General features: G+C 42.7%; 1 protein-coding gene and 1 long non-coding RNA gene across 4 annotated transcripts in view; one reads left to right on the forward strand and one right to left on the reverse strand.

The window, feature by feature from the left end:
• ARMC3 (armadillo repeat containing 3) overlaps positions 1-21621 on the forward strand; it is a 102534-nt gene that overhangs the window by 43776 nt on the left and 37137 nt on the right. For all 3 annotated transcript variants that reach the window (XM_053260701.1, XM_053260703.1, XM_053260702.1), the window contains 3 exons: positions 1186-1369; positions 15006-15158; positions 15275-15380. In XM_053260701.1, coding sequence (XP_053116676.1) covers positions 1186-1369; positions 15006-15158; positions 15275-15380 — 443 coding nt within the window. The remainder of the gene's footprint in view (positions 1-1185; positions 1370-15005; positions 15159-15274; positions 15381-21621) is intronic.
• LOC128329458 (uncharacterized) overlaps positions 1-21621 on the reverse strand; it is a 118349-nt gene that overhangs the window by 38919 nt on the left and 57809 nt on the right. The gene's annotated exons all lie outside the window — the stretch shown is intronic.

Consider the following 21621-nt stretch of genomic DNA (forward strand, 5'->3'; position numbering starts at 1 on the left):
CCGCACCACCACTCATGTGGGTGCATGGTGCAGCAGAGGCGAGGGCAGCCACTGCTCGTCTGCTGGGGAATGCGGACGAGCTCCTGCATTTCCCGCAGCCCTTAGCAGCAGCCTCCAGAGGCCGTATGCACAAGCTCACTGACTCCCTAGCTCAGGGTTTCTTCACCTTGGCCCCCAGATGTTGTTGTACTACAACTCCCATCATCCCCAGATATGGCCTTTGTGGCTGAGGATGATGGGAGTTGTAATCCAAAAACATCTGGGGGCCAAGGTGAAGACACCCTGCTCTAGCTTATTTTTTCTAGTTGCGTGGGAAAGTGAATGGCCCTAGATTGCCATCTCTTTTCATAGTCCCAAAGACAATAATAGTGCTTTTTGAACAGTATCTTCATACAACATACGAAAGCTATAAACATATTTTAAAGAGTGGCCTAATGAATGGCATACTTTGTACCATAACATGTGGTCAAAAATCAGTGGCAACCCAAGGCCCACCAGCACCTGAGGCAATGAAGTGGGTTGCTGTTTCACCTTGACATGCAGAGCAGCTTTTTCTGAGATGCCCCCTCCCAGCTCAGATCTACCTGCTGCGACCTGTTTCCCAAGATGTAAAGTCCATTTTGAGGTATGCTAGGAGGTGCTGTTCCCACCCACCAGCCCAGATTTCCACTCACTCTTCTCTTCCATCCCCTTCCCAGCAGGGGCCCTACCTTGCCTTTGCCATAGTCACCACAGCTTTCCTCATTTGCTTGCTCTGCTCCAACTTTGAAAAGAGTGGAAGGAAGTCTGCTAATGCCAGTAGAGTGCTGGCTTAGAGCATCTCTGTGGAAATGTTCCAGGCCAGCACATGACAGTAATTTCATTGAGGCTAATAAAGTGCAGGTATATCTAGGCCATCACTCTATAGGAGTTAATCCACTGCCTGCAGCTCCTTCCCCAGCCAGCCAGAGTGGCAGTGGAGGGAGAGAAAGGAATTGTGGTGGAGGCGGTTGGCAGGGTACCACTGAGAGATGTTTGGGGAGGCTGTGAACTTGGTGCTGGTTTAGTGGAGGCAGCCAATCCACTGTCTTGGTGATTGCTCAGTTTGCCTAATGGGCAGGCCACTCACCACAAATGGCAGTAATGTAGCACTTTGCAATCCATATTTTTGTCTTCATTTAATGTCTCTGATTTTGTAACTTTTAGGAATTTAATGATCTACATGTGGAAGCTCTTGGAGTAGTGGCAAATTGTCTTGAGGATGTGGATACTATGCAATTGATTCAGGAGACAGGGGGTCTCAGAAAACTACTTGCCTTCACGGAAGTTTCCACTCTTACAGATTTTCAGAAGAATGCAGCAAAGGCCATTGCTAAAGCCGCTTATGATCGTATGTCATTTCTGAAATTCATATTGAATTGAAACAAATTCATTCATGGAAATATATGAGACAAGTTAGTCATGACTAATAAATTTATTTCAGTGGGATGTAGTCATGAATAACTTAGTCTGCTATCTGGATCCTGCCCAATATTTCTTACGAATAGCCTTTAGAGCATATTTGGCATCAATAATAGGTTCATTTTCATGATTAAAGATAATATTGGATTTCATGGACTGATATGTGGTGTGATTTCATGGACTAATATGTGGTGGGCGGTGGGTGGGGGTGGGGACTGAATATTCTTCCTTTGGGTGGGACAGGCCAGATCACTTCTCATTCCTTTCTACTCTACTATTCTATGACATAATTTTTTTGTAATCTGTTCAGCAGTCAGTGCAAGATGCCAGCTAGGGAGTGGGGATAGATGGGCATAATAATGGCAGGAGGTTATTTCTCAGATTAGGAGCACTTATCTATCTGGTTATTATAAAGTATATAACCACAACGAACACTTTTGTAATATGCAGCCTGACCCTATGCAAGCTGACTTGGAAGTAAGTCCCAGTGGGGCTTACCCCAAGTACATCTGCATAGGATTGAACATGTCATGCATCTGATGAAGTGGACTGCAGCTGACAAAAGCTTATACTACAATAAATTTTAGTCTTTAAGGGCTGTGTTCACACAGTCACAAGAATCCTAGTTAAATAGTTAATCAGGATTAGTGAGCCCAGCAGAGCTGATAGAGTGAACCCAGAATTTCAGGGCAATCTTGGTCAAACCTCTTCAGTGAATCAGTGAGGCTCTTCTCACAATTAGTGAGAAGAGCCATGAGGGGGTTTTCAAGGAGAGCGGGCTAAGCCTGCTCTCCCTGCAGACGAGCAGTCAGTCTGCTCCGGGCAGCGGCAGCAGCGGCTGCCCACATGACTGCCAGCTTCATCACAGAGCCGAAGGGGGCTGGGGAGTTCGGGGGCTGCACGGCCCCTGGAAGCTCCAGCTTGCCCTGCGCAAATGCGCAGGGCATGCTGGAGAGATCCCCCAAGCCAGGAGGCTGCTTTTCAGCCTCCCGGGCAGGGGTGTCCTCTTGAGTAGTTGCACCACAGAGCTACGCTGCAACAACTCACAATCAGAAATATCGGATTTGCGGAGCACTCAGTCCGCAAACCCGGTTTAACTGCCAGGCTCCTTAAGCAGGTGACCCACTTAAGAACCACTGGACTCACAGCCGAGCCCGGTGGTTCTCACGATGGGAGGAAATCGGGCTAGCCTCCGCTAGCCCGATTTCCTCCCATCATGTGAATAGCCTCAGTAACTAGGATAGATAACCATGATTGAATCCTGGTTATTTATCCTGGTTTAATGCTGGTTAACTGGAGTGATTAATCCTGATTAATTCATTAATCTTGATTAACTTTTTAACCAGGATCCTTGTGACTGTGCAAATGCAGCCAAAGTGCAAATGAGCCCCTGGTGGCGCAGTGGTAAAACTGCCGCCCTGTAACCAAAAGGTTACAAGTTCGATCCTGACCAGGGGCTCAAGGTTGACTCAGCCTTCCATCCTTCGAGGTCGGTAAAATGAGTACCCAGAATGTTGGGGGGCAATATGCTAAATCATTGTAAACCGCTTAGAGAGCTTCCAGCTATAGAGCGGTATATAAATGTAAGTGCTATTGCTATTGCTATTGCTATAAGACATTCTGTTATTTTTGCTGCAACAGACAGACATGGCTACCCCTCTGCAAACCACAATCCTAGAGTTTGATCTCAGGCAGTTAGAAGCAAAGCAGCAGCAGAATTTAAAATGCCCTATAGATTAATGTTCCTAGTGGATTAGCCACTTCATTCTATCTTTTTAATAATTATTCATTCTGTGAGTCTTTGTTTATATAAACAGTTCACTGCTTTTGAATTCACCATGGAATTTTGAAGTGTGCAGGCTGAATACACTCCACATTACAATACTGTTTAAATATGTCTTGGAGTTGCATATACTGATGCAACTCCAATATACAAATCACTATAGTCATATAGTGATTTGTCAAGTTGCAGTCAAAGCACAGCAGTGCTGTATAACAAAATATAATAATATAAAGAATAATGTGCTTCTTATTGTCCATAATAGGATTTTGAATCCCTTAAGGGATTCTGATGACATAAGCTGTGATAGTCTTAGATGGGTGCTTATTTCTACCATCTCTGGGTTATTAGATATTTTTAGAATCTCTAGAATTATTACTTTAATTTTATGTACATGTGCCATATGCAGTTTCTAATGCAGAAAAACTTCTTATTCCTTGCTGTATCTTAGCTTTTAGCTTCCCAGTATTTTACATACTTTCCTCAGCTCTTGGTTTGGCAGGATGAAGTCTTAGAGTTTATTTATAGGCACTAATGAAACTGTAGGAGGATTAGAACTGACATCAATGGACCAGCTTCTGTTCTTTGCTGGCTTATTATGCAGCTTGTCAACAGGGGTTCATCACAGAGTCAGTGGCAGGTCCACATAACCTTGATCATCAGCAATACAGATAAAAAAGCAGGAGCTTGAATCAATTATGTATTTTTCTTCCCCATTTTTGTTTTGTTTTGTTTTGTTTTGCAGTGAAGAACTGAAGGAACTAAGGATATGCAATTCAATTCATGTGTGAGTCGATTCATGACAAATCGGCGATTTGTGGATTCACCCACTAATTGAATCGCCCCTTAAATTAAGGGGCTGATTTGAGAAGAAATCAAATCACCCCTTATTCATAGTGAACTGATTTGTGTGATTTGCTTCATGGGTGCCATTCCATCTTTGTGTTTTTCAGTTGCTGATTGGTTTTCTGGCACTGGCTTCCGATTGGCTTGAGAACTCCTTGCTTCTTGATTGGCTTGTTTCATTCAAATTAAGTATTGGCATGGGAAACTGTACCCCCATTGGTTGTGGGGAGGGAGGAGGGAGGGGGAGGCCAAAGGAGGGATTTTCAAAATGTATTTAAGGGACTGATTGGAGGCAGAGAGAGCCATTGCTTTTTGCCTTAGGAGAAGATCATCAGGAAAGAGGCTGCAGCAGCACTGAGAGCAAAGGTGGTGGTGGTCTGGGCCTGCCTGCCTGGCCCCCACTGTGAGTGGAGAGACAGACAGAGGCTTATCTGACTCTCTCTATTTTTTAAAATTATCCTTTTAATTTGCAGTGCCAACAAGTGCTTTTTTTTTTTCTGGGTTTTTTTTTTTTAATTGTACCAGCAGCACAAGTGACTTTAACTTGGTGCTGCTTGGAATTTTATTTTATTATTCTTGCTTGTAGCCACCCCACTGTGGCTTTAATAACTGGGGTGCTGTATGTGCTGTTTTCCCCCACCCCTAATTATTTTAAAATAATACCAGCAGCCCAGTGGCTTCACTGGGTGCTTTTTGGAATTTATTTCCTTGTGTGGTTTCTTTTCTCTCTCATTGCTTGTAGCCAGCCCCCTTTAATAACTGGGGTGCTTTGATTTTTCTTTCTTTCTAATGTTATTTAAATGCTGCCAGCAGCCCCTAGGCTTTAACTGGGTGCTTCTTGGAATTTTATTCCTTGTTTATTTGTTTTTCTCATTGCTTGTAATAACTGGGGTATTTTGCAGCCCTGCTGCCACCTTTGCTGCTGCTGTCTGCTTGCTGCCTCTTGGATTAATTTTTGGTTATTGTAGGCCGGTGAGTGGTGCCCAGCATGCCAGGCTCGCACTGATTATCTTTTTGGGGTTAATTTTTTTAATTGTTTGGGTGGGTGGGTGCCTGACAGCCCACCTGCCCTCTCCCCAAGCTGTCGAGTCCCTGTGTTTGCTCAGCCCAAGAGTGCCTTCGAGAGGTATACCTGGCAGTCTCCAGCCGAAGACACTTCTGGAAGGCCTCAGCCGAATATACCAGATAGGCGAGACACCCCACCCCCACCTTGGTCAGGTTATTAGTGTTCTTTAAATACATAGGGCCTAGTTTGGGGAAAGGGAGGGATTGACTAGCAGGACTGTAGGACAGGAGGGGTGGGTTAGAGAGAGGCCACAGTAATCTCCTGCCCTTCTTTGCCTTCCCTTCACTTAGACCTGCCCCATTGTTTCCCGGTCCCCTCCGAAAATACCACCCCCATAAGGCCTGCTTCTTTATTTGGGTTGGGGATTTAATTTCCCTAACTTCTGTGTGTGCACCACAGTGCTATAGATCGCTCTGTGTGTGACACACAGTCCATAAATAGACCACCCCCTTACTCCACACACCCTTAATTTTTTTTTTTAAACCCAAGATGTCTGGGTGGGTGTGAAGCAGTGCCAGGAGCAGAGTAGCAAGCAAAAGGGAGGGGTGATGCTGCTGGGCATGGAGTGTGACCGCAAGAGGGGCCTACTCCCTGAGTCGTCCCCACTGCTGGTGTGGTTGTGCACAGGCTCTTCTTTCTGGAGGAGCCTGGCCCCACAGTGCAGCTGCCTGTGGCAGCTGAGCTAGAAGTAGAGGCGGAGGTCCTCCCCTGTCATGGAAGAAGTCTTCTTCCCATGGCAGCAGGGGAGGAGTTGAGCCCAGTCAGAACGCTCTCTCCATACTCCCCAATCCCTGGGCAGTGCAACCCCTCTGACTGAGACTGAGGAGGAGCAGGGGAAGTCATTCCAGTTGTTCCTCGACCTTCTCAGTTCCGGACCGAGGGCGGTGGTGGTGGCGGCCCCCAGAACAAACCAGTAACCTCAGTACCAACAAGAACAAAATGGTTCTGGACCAAGAGTGTGCAACCACTTTAAGCACTGCCCTGGTGACCCACACCATGCTGTTTGCATCTACTATAGGACACAGTCAGAAGGGGTCAGGATCCCAAGCATCTTGGGACAGTGATACTGCAGCACATGCAACAGCATTACCCAGGGGTCCCTGCTCCTGCTAGCAGCAATAGGCCTGGAGATAGCAGCAAGGCATCTGCTCCTGCTCCCAAGCAGAGGTTGCCTGCATAGTGGGTGCCATTGATGGGCAAGCAGTATAGTCACCTGGACATCATCTCATCATTTGGGCCATTGTCAAGATGATTGCTTTGGATGACCAGCCATTCCAGGTGATGGAGAACGCAGGTGGTGGAGAACGCAGTTCTGCTGGCTGCTCCAACTGCTGGCCCCCTACTACAAGATCCCTTCACACACCACATTCAGCAGGCAAGTAGTGCCCTTCCTGTACATGCAGGGAGGCCATGTTGGGGCTACTCCGCACAGCAGTGCCTGACACCTTCATGCACTTCACTGCGGATCTGTAGGTAGGCAACCTTCCTGTCCCTCATGATGCACTAGTGGGGTCAGGAGTGCAAGGGGACAGCTACTGATGGTGGTGTGGCCAGCCTCTCCCATGCAGCGAAGTACAAGTGGGCTGTGCTGCATGTGGAGGTGCTGGACACTGAGCACACAACAGCCAAGCTGTCAGCGGCCATGAATCACCACCAGGTGGAAGAATGGCTGTCCAGGTAGCCAAACTTTTACTGAGGGTTCATGGTCACCGACAATGACACCAACATCACAAAGGCAGCTGAGCAATGTCTGTGTTCATCCATTGTGTGGTGCACACTATGACCCTGGTTGTGCAGGATGCACTTTGCCCTTCTGGCGCTGCAGCTAGGCAAGACATTCCCGCTGCAGGTGCCATCCTACTGCTGCCACGGCTGCTCTTGTGGGGAAGTGCTGTAAGAAAGCAGCTTACTTCCACTGGAGTGAAAAGGGTAGGCGTACGCTCAGGCAGTGGTAGCTTGAGCCTGACTGAACACCTGATCCCTAAGGATGTTTCCAACCTCTGGAACTCCACCTTTCTCTTGCTCCGGCGCCTGCAGGAGCAAGAGTTGGCCATCCATGGCTTGGCAAGGAGATGTGGCTTGGAAGTGTGCAACCTGTCCAACCAGGGCTAGGCACTCCTTTTCAAGGCTGTCTTGGCACTGGAGATGTTATTTGTTGCCACAAACAGCTTGGGTGCCAGGACAGCAACAATGAGCCAGGCTTTGTCCACCTCTCGTCTCCTTGAGAAGACGATAGGTGAGCTCCAGACCACACTGGCCACTGAGGAAAAAACTGCCTTGGCAAGGCAGCAGAGAAGTGGAGTGATGCATTGGCTGAGGACTGGAGTGATGGACACCCTTGGGTAAATCAGCAGAGCATGTTTTGTCCTGACTATGTTAACCAAGGATGAAGGGCAAAGTGGTCCCCCTGACCAGCTTCCCAGGAGGAGGGACTCCTGGTTGTAAAGATTAGGTAAGCTGAGGGTAGGAGGCCAGGGCGCAACCAAGAGGAGGGTGCTGGAGTGCCTACTGCTCATGCGCAGTCCACCACTAGCAGCAGTACTATCACCGCTGCTTCCCGGTCTAGCAGTGTGGTGTCTCTGGTAGGGCCAAGTGAGCTGGTTTTTCTACCTCTGTGTTCCACCTGGTGGTTCATGGAGGGGTTCTTTGGCACCTTGCTAGGGGCATGGGAGGAGCCCACTGAGCCCTGCAGCAGTGCTGAGCAATGTGTGCTGCAGTACCTGCAGGAGATGGTGGCAGGCTGGGAGATGGAACTGCTCCAGTTTTGGGCAACATCTTGCCAAGTCAGGCCAGACTTGGTGATGGTTGTCAGATGGTTCCTCTCGTGCTCGCCAAGCAGCATTCAGAGTTGAGAGGGTGTTCTCCATTGCTGGGGGGGCGTGGTGACACCCCACCACTCACACTTGGACACTGATATGATGGAGTGACTGGTTTCCCTGAAGGCCAACCTTCACCTGCTGGGCTACCCAGAGGGTGAGTGACTCATGGTCATCCCCACCCACTGCAACACCACTGGCAGTTTGCCCCACCCTGGCCAACCCCGAATCCAGATGTGTCACAGTCTTCCTATTAGAGCTGCTGACACATGCAGATACACATGCACAACAGTACCATGGCCAATGATGATATATGGACTGGTGCCCTGACTCATGTATCAGGCTGTCAGCTGGGATCCAGCACCAATGTAAGGTCATGGTGTGTTATCCATACACAAGCAACCAGGCAGGGATGTACACTTATGCTGGAGAAGAAGAAAGAAGACTTCTTCTCATGGTAAAAGATGAACTCCATGTCTGGCCTTGAGAGTAACTTGTGCTTCACTCACTGCTCTGGTCTGCTCTGTTATCTGTATTCTGCATTGCAATATGTACTCACTCAGTCAAAATCTGGCTGAAGACGTTCTAGTTGAACTTATGGCTGAGAGAGCAATTTGTGCCAATGATGTTACTGCAGTGCAGGAATTGTGACTTGTGACTTGACACAAGGCACTGCAAGTGCATTGTGACTTGCAGTGAATCCTGGGTCAGTTATTCTTTTTTGGACATCTTTGGACTGTGTGTTTGGCAAAATGTGGTGTTTTGTGTTGGGGGAGAATGTGTGCACTTCTCGTATGCCGTGTTGTTTTTCCAAGGCAGGGCTGTGTGCGCTCTGCTTTTTTGGTGTGCGCTCTGCTTTTTTTGCCCATAGGGAACAATGGGAAACATGAATCACCCAATTCAAAACAGACACATATGCACACCACCACCATGGCCAATTTACTGGTACCCTGACCCATGTGTCAGGCTGTCAGCCAGGGCCCAACACCAACCTGAGGCCATAGTGTTATCCAGACACAGACAGACCTTCCTTAAGTTGTGGTTTGGTCTGTTTGTGAGATGGTGTTGTGGCGAGAAACAATGGCAGCTCTGTTTTCTCTCTCTCTCTCTCTCTCTCTCTCTCTCTCTCTATATATATATATATATATATAAAATTTTTTTTTTGGTGATTGCTGTGAGATGAGCTCCATGTCTGGCCTTGGACTAACTTGTGCTTCACTCACTGCTTTGGCCAATCTGCATCTCCCATTGCAAGGTATACTCATTCAGACAAAATGTGGCGGAACATGTTGTTCTAGTTGAGCTTATGGCTGTGCTGGCTGGCTGCTAAGGGTGCTGCTGTGGCAGCTGTTGCAAATGAGTCATAAACAGAGGGTTTAATATTGGCTGCACTAGAACAGGCACTAAGAACAAATGCAATAAGAGCAAAAGTAGAAAAATCAACAACAAACAGCAAGTGCTGCCTTTGTAAAGAAGCAGGTGAAACAGTGGACCACCTAATCAGCTGTTGTGAAAAGATTGCACAGACTGACTACAAACAAAGGCATGATAAGGTAACAAGGATGATACATGGGAACATCTGCAAAAAATATAAGCTACCTGTAGCCAAAAATTGGTGGGACCATAAAATTGAAAAAGTTGTAGAAAATGAAGATGCAAAAATATTATGGGACTTCCGACTACAAACAAACATCTGCCACACAATACACCAGATATAACTGTAGTCGAGAAGAAAGAAAAACAAGTTAAAATAATCGACATAGCAATACCAGGGGATAGCAGAATAGAAGAAAAAGAAATAGAAAAAATGACAAAATACAAAGATCTACAAATCGAAATTGAAAGGCTGTGGCAGAAGAAGACCAAAATAATCCCAGTAGTAATTGGCACCTGAGGTGCAATTCCAAAATACCTTGAGCAGCACCTCAACACCATAGGGGCCACAGTAATCACCATCAGCCAATTACAAAAAGCAGCTTTACTGGGAACAACCTATATCCTGCAACGATATCTATAATAATAACAGCAAGAACATTGATAATAAAATTCAGCCATTCCAGGTCTTTGGGAAGGACTTGATGTCTGGATAAAACAAACCAGTCAATAACACCTGTCTGACTGTGTAAACAACAACAACAATAAATTCTGTATTGTTTTTCAGTGGACTTTACTTTAAAGATAAAATTAAATTTTTATTGAAAACCTAAATGTATTTATTTTTATCCTTGCTCCCAGATTCTCTAGAAAAAGAAAATACTCTCTTTTTCCTCTTCACCCCTTTGCTTTTGCTTATTTTTATCCCACAGGCATTGTTAAAAATAAGAAAAAGTATTACAGGCTGCAACAGATTTCTGACAGGAATGGCTGGAATTATGTTTCTATTACCTATGACCCTGTATAGTTGGATATAACTGTCAGTGCCAGTGCTGTATCTTCTTCTTACCTTTCTGTATAAATGAAGTCAATGTAGTTTCACCATAAAAGTTATCCTGCCTCGGTATTTTACAAGCTAGTATAGTTGCAGCTGCTAGGCAAAGAAAAATAAGAGGCTAGAAGTGTCAAATTGTCTGCAGTGGTATGCAGGTGCTTTTGATTTGATTTTTTTTTCCTGTTCCAAAGGCTGTAAACACCCCAAATACTGTAACTGAATACCGTGTTACCGAAAACATTTTGGCAATTGCAATCTGCAGCTGTGTCTAACAAAACACTGGAAACATCATACATCCAGTAACTTTCAGTGGTTGTGAATGAATGCTCTCCACCCCACTGTGTTTCAGCTGCGGATACAATTGGTAAAAACTCAGTAGCTCTGCTTATGAAGGTAGGTTTGAATATGTGTATGTTGAGGATATTTTTTTTTCTCTGTCTGCATCTGCAGCTCACTTGTCTTAAATTACATAGCAGGGCTGATTGAGGCTGATGTTGATTAAGAGGGGAGTGAGTCGTAGGATGCAGGCATGCTGCTTTGTCCACCCATAATTACAGTGGTAAGCATATCTAACAAAGGCTGAGTGTATGGTATGAAGTTTAGTTGTTGCTGTTATTAAAATTAAATGGATTTGGAGATTATTATTTTTAAAAAAATCAGTATTGTACATTGGAGCTCTACGTTGCAATCTCAAGCACACGTATTTGAAAGTAAGTACAATAGAAATGGATGGAGCTTATTTCCAAGTAATGCATCCAGGATCTGCTGTAAATCAGTGTGTTTAATTTGTCATAAAGTGTGCTGTAACCGCAAGGTAGTTTGAGCCATGATTTCACAAACACAGTTTGAATTTGAGTACATTTCTCTCAGAGCTGAAAAATAGTGGTTGGTAGTTAAAGATTTCCATACATTATGGTGGTGGGGAATCTCTCTCTCTTACTGCAGTTGCCATCCACACTACAGTATTAGTTTTTAAAATTAGCCTTCTTAGCAGCTACTTCTGGATTTATCCTTCTGGGATTACAGTATGTCAGCAGTTTTAAAAATATGTTTTGCCTTTACAGAAATTACCTGATTCAGTTTTCTCTCTCTTAGTGCTGATTTGTTTTACAAGTATGGACCCGCAACAGTATATCCCTGATGTGAATGTGTTACCTAAACAACTGTGCCTGAGCATGGTGGAATTTTTAAACACCTGTCTCCCTCAGAAGAAGGAGGGTTTATGACTGTCTTGAGGGAGTTCTCTTCAAGTTCAGAAATCTCCACTCTTTTTTTCAAGTCCTCCTTCCCTCCTCCTCACCAGGGTTCCATTAGCTTAACCTGGTTGTTGGTTAACTGCTCTGAGAGTCCATAAACATTCTGCTCCATTGGGTTATATTGGGACAGGTTTTTGGGGGAGGGGGGGTTGTCCCCTTAGGTTTTTTCCCCTTCAGTTTTTTGTGAAACAGCCATGGTGGGGAGAACCTTCCATCAGCTTTGGCTGATTCGTCAGCTGCATCCCTTCCTTGAAAAGAATGATCTCAAAACCCCAGGCTTGACTGTTGCAATGCACTCTGTGTGGAGCTGCCTTTGTATGGTGTTCAGGAACTTCAGTTAGTCCAAAATGCGGCCGCCAGACTGGCCTCCAGAGAGACCATATTATGCCTGTACTTAAACAATTGCACCGGCTGCTGATATGGTTTTGGGGAAAATACAAAGTGCTGGTTATTACCTTTAAAGCCATGAATGGCTTAGGGCCAGGTTACCTTAGAGAGCGCCTCCTTCTGTATGATCTCCATCGCACATTAAGGTCATCTGGAGAGGTCCATCTCCAGTTATAATTGCTACGTCTGGTGGTGACTCAGAACCAGGCCTTCTGTGCAGCTGCTCCTGGACTGTGGCATGCATTCCCGGCAGAAATTCATTGTTTAGGATTAGAGGTGTAGCTATAATTGAGAGGATAGGTTCAAAGAACCCAGGCCTCCCAGCTCCTGAGCTCCAGCTCCACCCCTCCCTACTTTCTTCATTATCTCCCTCACTCTGAGTGGCCGCCAGGGAGAGGGGCAAACGTGGGCCCCTTTCCCCTAGCTACACCCCTGTTTAGGATCCTTGTTGGCCCCTAAGAGAGCACCTAATACTTTTTGGTTTGGTCTGGCCTTCCAGGGTTTTAAAACTCTCTTAAAATGGTTTTAAAACTCTCTTAAAATGGTTTTAAAACTCTAATTTGTTTTTCTAATTTGTTTTCTAATTTGTTTTTATATGTTTCAAGATGGTTGTTTTAAATGATAGTTTGTTTTTGTTTTGTTGCTGTGCATCACCCAGAGCCTTTGGATAGGGTGGTGTAAAAATCTAATAAATAAATAAATAAAATGTGCCAATTAACCAGGGTCTGCTGGTACCTCCTTCTCACCTGCAGGTGCTCCAGTAATGCATCCATCATAACACTTTCAGCTATTTCAGAAATAGATATTTTATTTGATACAGTGTAGCTGCTGTTTGTGGCAATATGCCACTCATTCCCATTATATTTGAATATGGCATCATATAGAATACAGCCAGATCACATGGCAAGTTCTCATATAAGATCTTTTCGTCTGCTGGGAAATAAAAACAAGAGCTGACACATGAATGTCTCACATTATTTATCTATCCTACATGTTTCTGTTGTTAAGAGGTATGCAGCTCAGACCTAGCTATGTTTATTCAGAAACAAGTCCCATTAATTTTATGGAATTTACTTTCTAATGTAGGCTTAATCCATATCAAACTGAATCAATGCAATTTTACCATTGTGTTCAACAGAATATAAAATGCAATTTTCAGTCTTTCAAATTGTTTTCTTTTTCTTTTTCAACAATTAAAGCAAACATTTGCTTTATTTCAATTTTCCCAGAACCTAAATATGTTTTAAATTTAAAATATATTTTATTGTATCTGCTACTTGGAAGAACAGTGAGAATAATCAACATTTTTGCTCTTGTACCAAGGAGTGAATAACTTGCTGTATCAACAACAAATTACTGAAGGATGGAGACCCCCTAGAGACCATTACCAGGGATTACAGACAAGTTTGGCAAGCATCAAGCCAGAGGCAAAGTCCATTACATGTCAAGCCAATCTGTAATCCCAATTAATGCCATCTCTAGAGTGTTGGCTGCTCCACATCAGTAATGTGGCAAATCTGTTCTTATTCAAAATTATCCCAGAACCACTATACTTCCTTCCTTCCTTAGAAAGGTGTAACTTTGGTGAGCTGCAAAACCGCTAAGTATCTCATGACTACTTGTATTTGAGATCCAGTTTTTGCTATGCATGTTCTGAATAGATCTCCTTATCTGTCTATTGTGGACTTTTAAAAAAAGCAACTAGAGTGCTTAATTATATATTTAACAATCATTCATGTTCCCTTTCTTAAGTATGATGATGAAGATGACATTGCTTTTCAACAAAACAGTTAACAAAGCAGTTTGCATGGAAAGATAACACAAAGATATAAAGTGTGTGTATGTGTGTTGGAAGCAAATATTTTGGTTTTGTATAAAATCACTTTTCAGTGACATTTTCCCATTCAAAGTCAGAGTAAAAATTAAGTTAAATCTAATCTTTGATCCTTTTCACTTCTTGTTGATTGGATTTGGTAGATGTGCCCATCTGCTGCAGACCTGAGTTTGAATCCTCATTCAACCATGAAACTCACTGGGTGACTCTGGGCCAGTCATGTATCTCTCAGCCGAACCTACCTCAGAGGGTTGTTGTGAGGATAATAACTATGTACACTGCTCTGAGCTCTTCGGAGTAAGAGTGGGATATAAGTGTTAAACAAACAAACAAACAAACAAATAAAGTGGGGGGGGGAACCTCGGGACCAAACATGATTTATGTCATATAGAGTTTGGCCCTCAGGATGTCCTGGTTATAATGATTCTGGAGACTGGAGGACTTTGTGAGCTTGACTTTACTGAAGTCAAATCTGCAATGGTATCAGCTAGGGATAATACACTAGTGCTGAACCCCAGATGATGAAACAGAGCTCATATACATTTTTCTTCCCTCTTTTTGTTGGTTTGGAAAGAGGCATAAATAAAACACATTTTTAACTAGCTTCCCACTTTAGCTAGGCTATGCATTAATTTGATTTGTACTGCAACTGTCAAGTACACAGCATCTCTACTGGAAAATGTGACCTTTTAATTTGCATGTACATGGCTCCTATTAGCACTAATTGAGGGAAGACATTGTACCCTAGTGAAGATGGATCTGGTGGGTTGCGGGGGTGGGGTGGAAGGCATGTGGGTCCTTGTTTCTACATAAATTCAATGATTTTTTTTTTAATATAAAAGGGGACATAATCTCTAATGTTATTAGCGCTTAGAGTTGGTAATTGGAATGCATCCTTTTGACCTGTTCTAAAGATTCCCATATTTCTGCACGCTTTACAAGCCTGAATCAAGTTCTTTATGCAGTATAAGGGCTAATATGTTATCAGTGTATATTCCTGCATTGTGTTTTGAGATTGTGCTGAACAGAACCAACATTTGCTAGCAATATTGTCTGTATGGAAATTGATATTTTGCTCCACTTCTAGTTGTTTGCCATCTCATTTTCTGAAAATTGCTATACTGCTGATTTGTTGTTGTTTTTTATATGCAGAAGAAAACAGAAAAATCCTCCATGAAGAAGAAGTTGAAAAATGTCTTGTCAACCTATTGGGAACAGATAATGATGGAACCAGAATAGCTGCTGCTCAAGCCATTTCGGAGATGTGTGAGAATTTAGCTAGCAAACAAGCCATTGGAGCTATAGGTAAATCAGTTACGGAGCAGATGGAATTAGGAGCCATAAGAAAATGTTTACCAATCTGCAGTTTTGCCATGGCTAATTTGAAACTGCATATGTACAATTACTTTCTTTTTCCAAAGGAATTCCCCAGCTGGTTCAGTTGCTAAGCAGCGACAATGAAGAGGTAAAAGAAGCTGCCGCTACAGCTCTAGTTAATCTGACAACAGCCAATCCTAGTAATGCAAGGTAAATGCAAGATCAATAGTTGGGCACCTTAATCAAAACATATTTCCAACCACTCCTATGCAATTCCTAGATATTCTGACATATTGCCCTGTTACTTCCATTTTCCTTTAAATCCCACTTCTGTGCTACTCAATGAATCAGCCAGTGTTGAAATGTCACTTCATAATTTTCTTTACTATGAATACATGAATCCAATACAGTCAAGCATGCTAGGTTTTTTGGTAAGGAACCTGAAAGATCGTGGATGTTTACTAATGTATAACTTTGCATTATGAGAACTTTTGGGAAACTAGAAAAAGTGTTGATATTACATGGAACATTTTAAAATTCTTCTAAAGTTTAGTTATTTAAGAATCTCTCCTTCATGAATATTGAGGTGTTTCATTGCTTTAACTCTCATTGAAAGCACCAGAATTTATATACCATGGGTTCAATCCTGTCTACTGTAGCTGCAGTAGTACCCCACATATGGAGGTATCACCTTCGGGCCAGAAGTTAGTATCCTTTTTCCTCCCTCCTCTCTTGCCACATGTTCACAGGGGTGTGTGTGTGTGTTTGTTTGTTCAGGGACCATGCCAGACTGTTACAAGATAATGGAAAGGCCATGAGTATCTTTCGTACTCCCTGTAGAGCTATTTGTGAGAACCCAGAAGTTCAGGGCAATCTTGGTCAAACCACTGTGGTTAACTAGCATTTAACCAGGATAGATAACCCCAACTGAATCAGCTTAAATACTGGTTAACCACAGCGGTTTGACCAGGATTGCCTTGAAATTATGGATTGCTCACAGTCAGCTGTGCTGAGTTCAGTAATCCTGATTAACTTTCTATCCAATATCCTTGTGATTGTGTGAATCCAGCCTCAGTCAAGGAATGTGATTTACATTTATTGTCTGAGCAGAGGATGTAACCTGGAAAGCAATAGCCTGTTCCCCATTCCCTGAAACTGCCTGTTGGTGGTGCCTGGCCATGCGCTTGTGAATATGTGCTGAGCAAGGAGGGCAATAGGCTTCTTTTATGCCCCAAAGGAGATCCCTTCCACCCACAAGTGACTGAATCAACTTCATGTATAAAAGTATATTTAGCTTCTACCATCAAGAAGTCTTAGTGGCAATCCAGATAATTTTTACTGAGGCTAGTAGATTTTTATTGGAGCTTGTGATACCATATATCAGTGTAATATAGCTTGCATTTACATCTGTCTGTACAATGGAGATAGGGCATTCCAATATTAACTCTGCACTAACTCATCCATTCAGAACTAGCTAATACTGTATAAAGGTGTGCACGAAGTAAAAATGGTAAAGGGGAATCCTCACCAGATTTCCCTTTACAAGCATAGCTCCTTGATCCCGAATTGGTCTGCCATGGACTGGGCTTGGTTTAGTTCGATCATGGACTGGACTGCCTCTGGTCCGGTTCATGATCGAACAGTTGAACCAGCCAAGTTTGAGGCAAACTGGGTTGGAATCGTGCACACCCCTAGTACTGTATCTCTGCTTCTTTCCTCCATAATTATAAGGGGAACACTGATAAGCCATCTCATAATCCTGTAGAAGATCCAGGGACAGTAAAGACAAGCATGAGAAACAAATATCATGGATTTCTGTCTTAGTTTACTGAATATGCCTACAAAACAGAATATTTGATTTGAACATGGAGAATTTTATCTGGGAAATTGGTAGCTCTTGCACTGGGCCAGTCAACAATTGATCAGGATTTATTTATTGAACTTGTTTCAGCTGTGTTCGTACTACTCAGTTTTCTGAACATTTGTGTGATTGAGCATGAAAGTTCATAAAAACCAATTGTTAGCATGCATACTCAGTTATGCGCATACATATACATTTTTCTCCTCCACTTACTTCTACCCGCATCCAGATTATAAGGACTGTGTTCTTTGAGTCAGAAGTAAAACCATATGTGACTTACATGAACAATCACAAATGAGCAAGGTGGTTCAAATATCAAAGCAATGAAATCTGCAAAAAAATTCTTGGAGTATCTCGAATAATGAATAAAATGGAGCAAATGATTGGCTCGTAGATATTCCATGAAGAGAAAGAGACATAATTCGTCAGATACATTTTATTTCACAAATTATTCACTCAACTCTAATAACCACTGACTTTAATTTAACATTACCAGATTAAACCTCATTCATCATGACTATTTATTTCTTTATTTGATTTTTTATACTGCTTCACTTAGATAGCTCTAGGCGGTTCACAAATAAATATAAAAACAGATCAAAAACAAATAACTCATTAAAAGACACATGTATTCACTCGGGCTTTTAATTAGATACTGTTTTGATAGTTTTTAACATTGTTTTAAACTTTAAATTATTATGGTTTTAGCCTTTTTATTTTGTTATAATTTATATTTTATTGTGAGCTGCCCAGAGACATACGTTTTGGGCGGGAGAAAAAAAAGAATTAATTAATTAATTAATTAATCAACATTAAAACCAGTTTAATATCATTTCTGTATTCACTAAAAGCCAGGCTAAAAAGATATTTTAAGAGGCTGCTTTTAAAGGCTTTAAAAAAAAAATCTTTTAAAGGCTGCTAAAACTTGTAAGCCTCTAATATCCATAGGGAGCACATTCCAGAGCCCAGGAATAGCTACAGAGAAGGCCTGATTCCAAGTCATTGCCGGGCAAAGCTGTGTAGACTTTATTCAACTCTCTATCCGCTGAAAATTTGACTCTGCTTCTCCTTTTATTGTGGCTCTTCAATTAATGTCAGTTGTAGCTAAGTTCACATATAAAGAACTCACTCTTGGTCCAGCCCTGCTAGAACAGCTTTGCTGTGCTCTCCAGGTGAAAGGTAATTGTAAAATGGATTGGTACAGTCCTTTGAGGCTTTCCCGGAGGGGGAAATAACTCTCAGGAGTGTGGGCTGGGGTACTTGCTCTCTAGCACCTCCTTCAGAACCCAGCTCATTAACTATAGTGGATTTGATGCTGGGCTCCAATGATTCATTTTTAAAAAATTATTTATATTGATGTAAACTGCTTTGGGAACTTTTCTTGAAAAGCAGTATGTAAATATCCATCATATATCGTTGTATATCGCTATTTACTAGGATCTTGAGTTCCTAGGCATTGGGACAACTCTAGAACACCTAGTTTGAAGGAGCAAAGGTGTGGCAAAAAAGTTATTGGGGGAGGAAGGATTTTGCTATACAGTAAGGGTATTCACATGGATGGGTGGGAGGCAGGGTGGAACCTACCTTCCCCCCAGACAACTGTCTCCGATTTCTTTAGTGCGCCACTGCTCACCCACACAATCCATGCTGCTCCATGCAGCACAGATCACTGGATGCTGGGAAAAGAGTCCAAGTCTCTAGGAATCCCATAATTCACTGCACAAGTACGGTGCATGACCCCGGTGCCAGGGTTAAGGGCGCACTCGCACCCTCAAAGTCTTGCTAAAGGCTGGAGTAAAAAGTTGGGCTAACCACAAGGGCAGCGCCAGAATCGATCTCACAGATGTACACAGGCAGCCAAACCCAGGTTGGGCTGTGCCAGCCTGGGTTTGGCTGCTCATGTGCGCAGCCTCATAATATACTTAAAGAGGTAAAGTAAATAACGGTTTCAGTTTATTTACCTTATTAATGAAGCTTGCTTGACATTTTCAAATTTATTCAGAAAATGAGTCAGATTCCTCTTAGAAAATAATTTTTTAATTAGGCCAAAGCTTCCAATCTGCTTTGCAGCTAGTTTCCTCTTCCTGTCCAAGAACATGTGGCAGGAAAGATTGGGGTGGCGAGAGAACCAACTAAGATATCCAGGGGAGACAATCCTGCACTCCTCCACACACACATGGTCTCACCCAGCCAAGTTTCTGGTCAGGAAGGAAACTAAGGGGTTGGCCTGGCTCCTGGGAGGCTGGAGGAGTCTCCTACCTACATGGCTGCACTGACTTCTGTTGCTTATTCTGGGGTATAAGAGTGAGTGAATGAGGTGGCTTTGAACAATGGAGGCCTTTGAAAATAATTATTTCAAGCTATAGGACCATAATATACAAAGCGTATTCTCAGAATTGATAATGAAGACATTGAAGTGGTGGATAGCTTCTGCCTTTTAGGATCGACCATCAATAGTAAAGGATCTAACAGTCAAGAAATATGCTGCAGACTAGCACTTGGTAGGGTTGCAATGAAGGCCTTGGAAAGGATATTTAGATGCCGTGACGTGTCTATAACTACAAAGATTAGAATTGTTTGGATCATGGTTTTTCTCATGACATTCTATGAATGAGAAAGCTGGACTTTGAAGAAGCAAGATAGAAAAAGTATTAATGCTTTTGAACTTTGGTGCTGGAGAAGACTTTTGAGGATACCATGGACAGCCAGGAAAACAAACAAATGGATCATAGAACGAATCAATCAAGAATTTTCACTCGAGGCACAAATGACCAGGCTCAATCTACTTCAGATACATTATGGAAAAACCCAGCTCCCTCGAGAAGTCCATAATGCTGGGAAAAGTTGAAGGAAAGATAAGAGGACAACCAGCAGCAAGGTAGATGGTCTCGATTACGACAACAATGAATGCACCACTGAGAGACCTTAAAGGCCAAGCTGAAGACAGATCATCCTGGAGAGAATCTATCTATGTGGTCACTAAGAGTCGACACCGGCTTGACAGCAATCAATCAATCAAACAGTCAAGGAACAGATGTAAGAATACATCTTTACATGTTACATGTTACATCTTATGGACCTATGGTCTGACTCAGTATATGGCAGCTTCATATGTTCTATGTTCTAATCCCGTCTCTCCTTCCCCACATCTCCAACATTTATCAGATTTCCTCAACTCACATTCACAGAGTCTAATCGGAGTCCAATAGGACTAACATAAGCCTCAAATCTTTGGCAGTTTAAGATACTTTGGCAGTTTCAGCTAAAATCACATCGCATTGATGTTGTGAGATTGATACATTCAGTTCTAAGCTCCATTTAATTCTTTCAGAATCAAGTGGAGTTGCTACATGGATTTGAATAAAGTTGTAAAGCATATTATGAGCCTGATTAGATTAATCAATATGATGGTAAAATTTGATATCTGGAACCTCTGGAGTTCTCTTTCTCATTTCAGTTCTACTTTCCTAGCAAGCACACTGACTTTGGCCGTTCTGTTTTTGCAACCAATATTCAGTACTTGGTTATTCTGCTCTCTTTTGATAAACCTTATTTCTTCTTTGGAAAAGTCCTGGAGTCTCAACTCTGCCCTCTGGGGTACCTTAAAGGTCAAGTTGAAGACAGATCATCCTGGAGAGAATCTATCTATGTGGTCACTAAGAGTCGACACCGACTTGACAGCACTTAATCAATCAATCAATAGTCTGACACTTTGCTTTAAAATACCAGTCTGGTGGATGGGGGAGTGGGAAATATTTTGTGGGGAGCGCTTGCTATCCCTTAGAATTATTTATGCCTACTGGGCATGCTACCCTTGTAATCCAGAAGGCCATCCTCACCTGTCCTTCGTGGCCAGCCTGTAGTGTAAAAAGATGTAAAGTTAGTGTAAAGCCACTTGTGTGTCTGTACCCAGCAAACCTCAAGTTCTGTCTCTTTTTTTTACTTATATAGGCCAGAGCAGACTAACATAATTAGCTCGATCCATTCAACGAACTAAGAACTCACCTAGTGATTCTACCAGAGCTCTTGAGGCCAGAATTGTCTAATAATTATGTAGCACATTAACTACCAATCAGTTTACTTTTTATTTTGAGAGAATGCATCCAGTTCAATATACTGAATGTATATTTCTCCATGGAACCCTTTACTTACATTATGGTTTGCCTGAAAACCCACTGGAATAAGAAGGTTATATTGTAGCTTCACAAGACTTCAAAAGATGCTGACATGAGTATATTAGATAGGGTAGACTGAGAATAGACTCATTTTATTATAAACATATTACATCTTTGATCCGATAAGACCCTATATTCATAATCTTGAACCACAGAGGCAAGAACAACCTATAAATCTTTTGCAACAAGGACAGTGTAATAGCTAACTTAATTGAGAGAGGCTGATTATTTTTTATTGCAAATCATTTTGGTGGGTCACCAACTTACTTGACTGCAATATGTGATCTTGTTAGAAGTATATATACACAAGACAGTGCAACACACTTGAGCCTAGAATGGGTTGAAAGATGTTCTGTGCCTTTTCAAGGTGTAAACCTTAAGTTATGCATTGTAAGCAGCATTCATGATATTGCTC

This window comes from Hemicordylus capensis, chromosome 6 (assembly GCF_027244095.1).
Source record: "Hemicordylus capensis ecotype Gifberg chromosome 6, rHemCap1.1.pri, whole genome shotgun sequence".
Classification (NCBI taxonomy): domain Eukaryota; kingdom Metazoa; phylum Chordata; class Lepidosauria; order Squamata; family Cordylidae; genus Hemicordylus; species Hemicordylus capensis.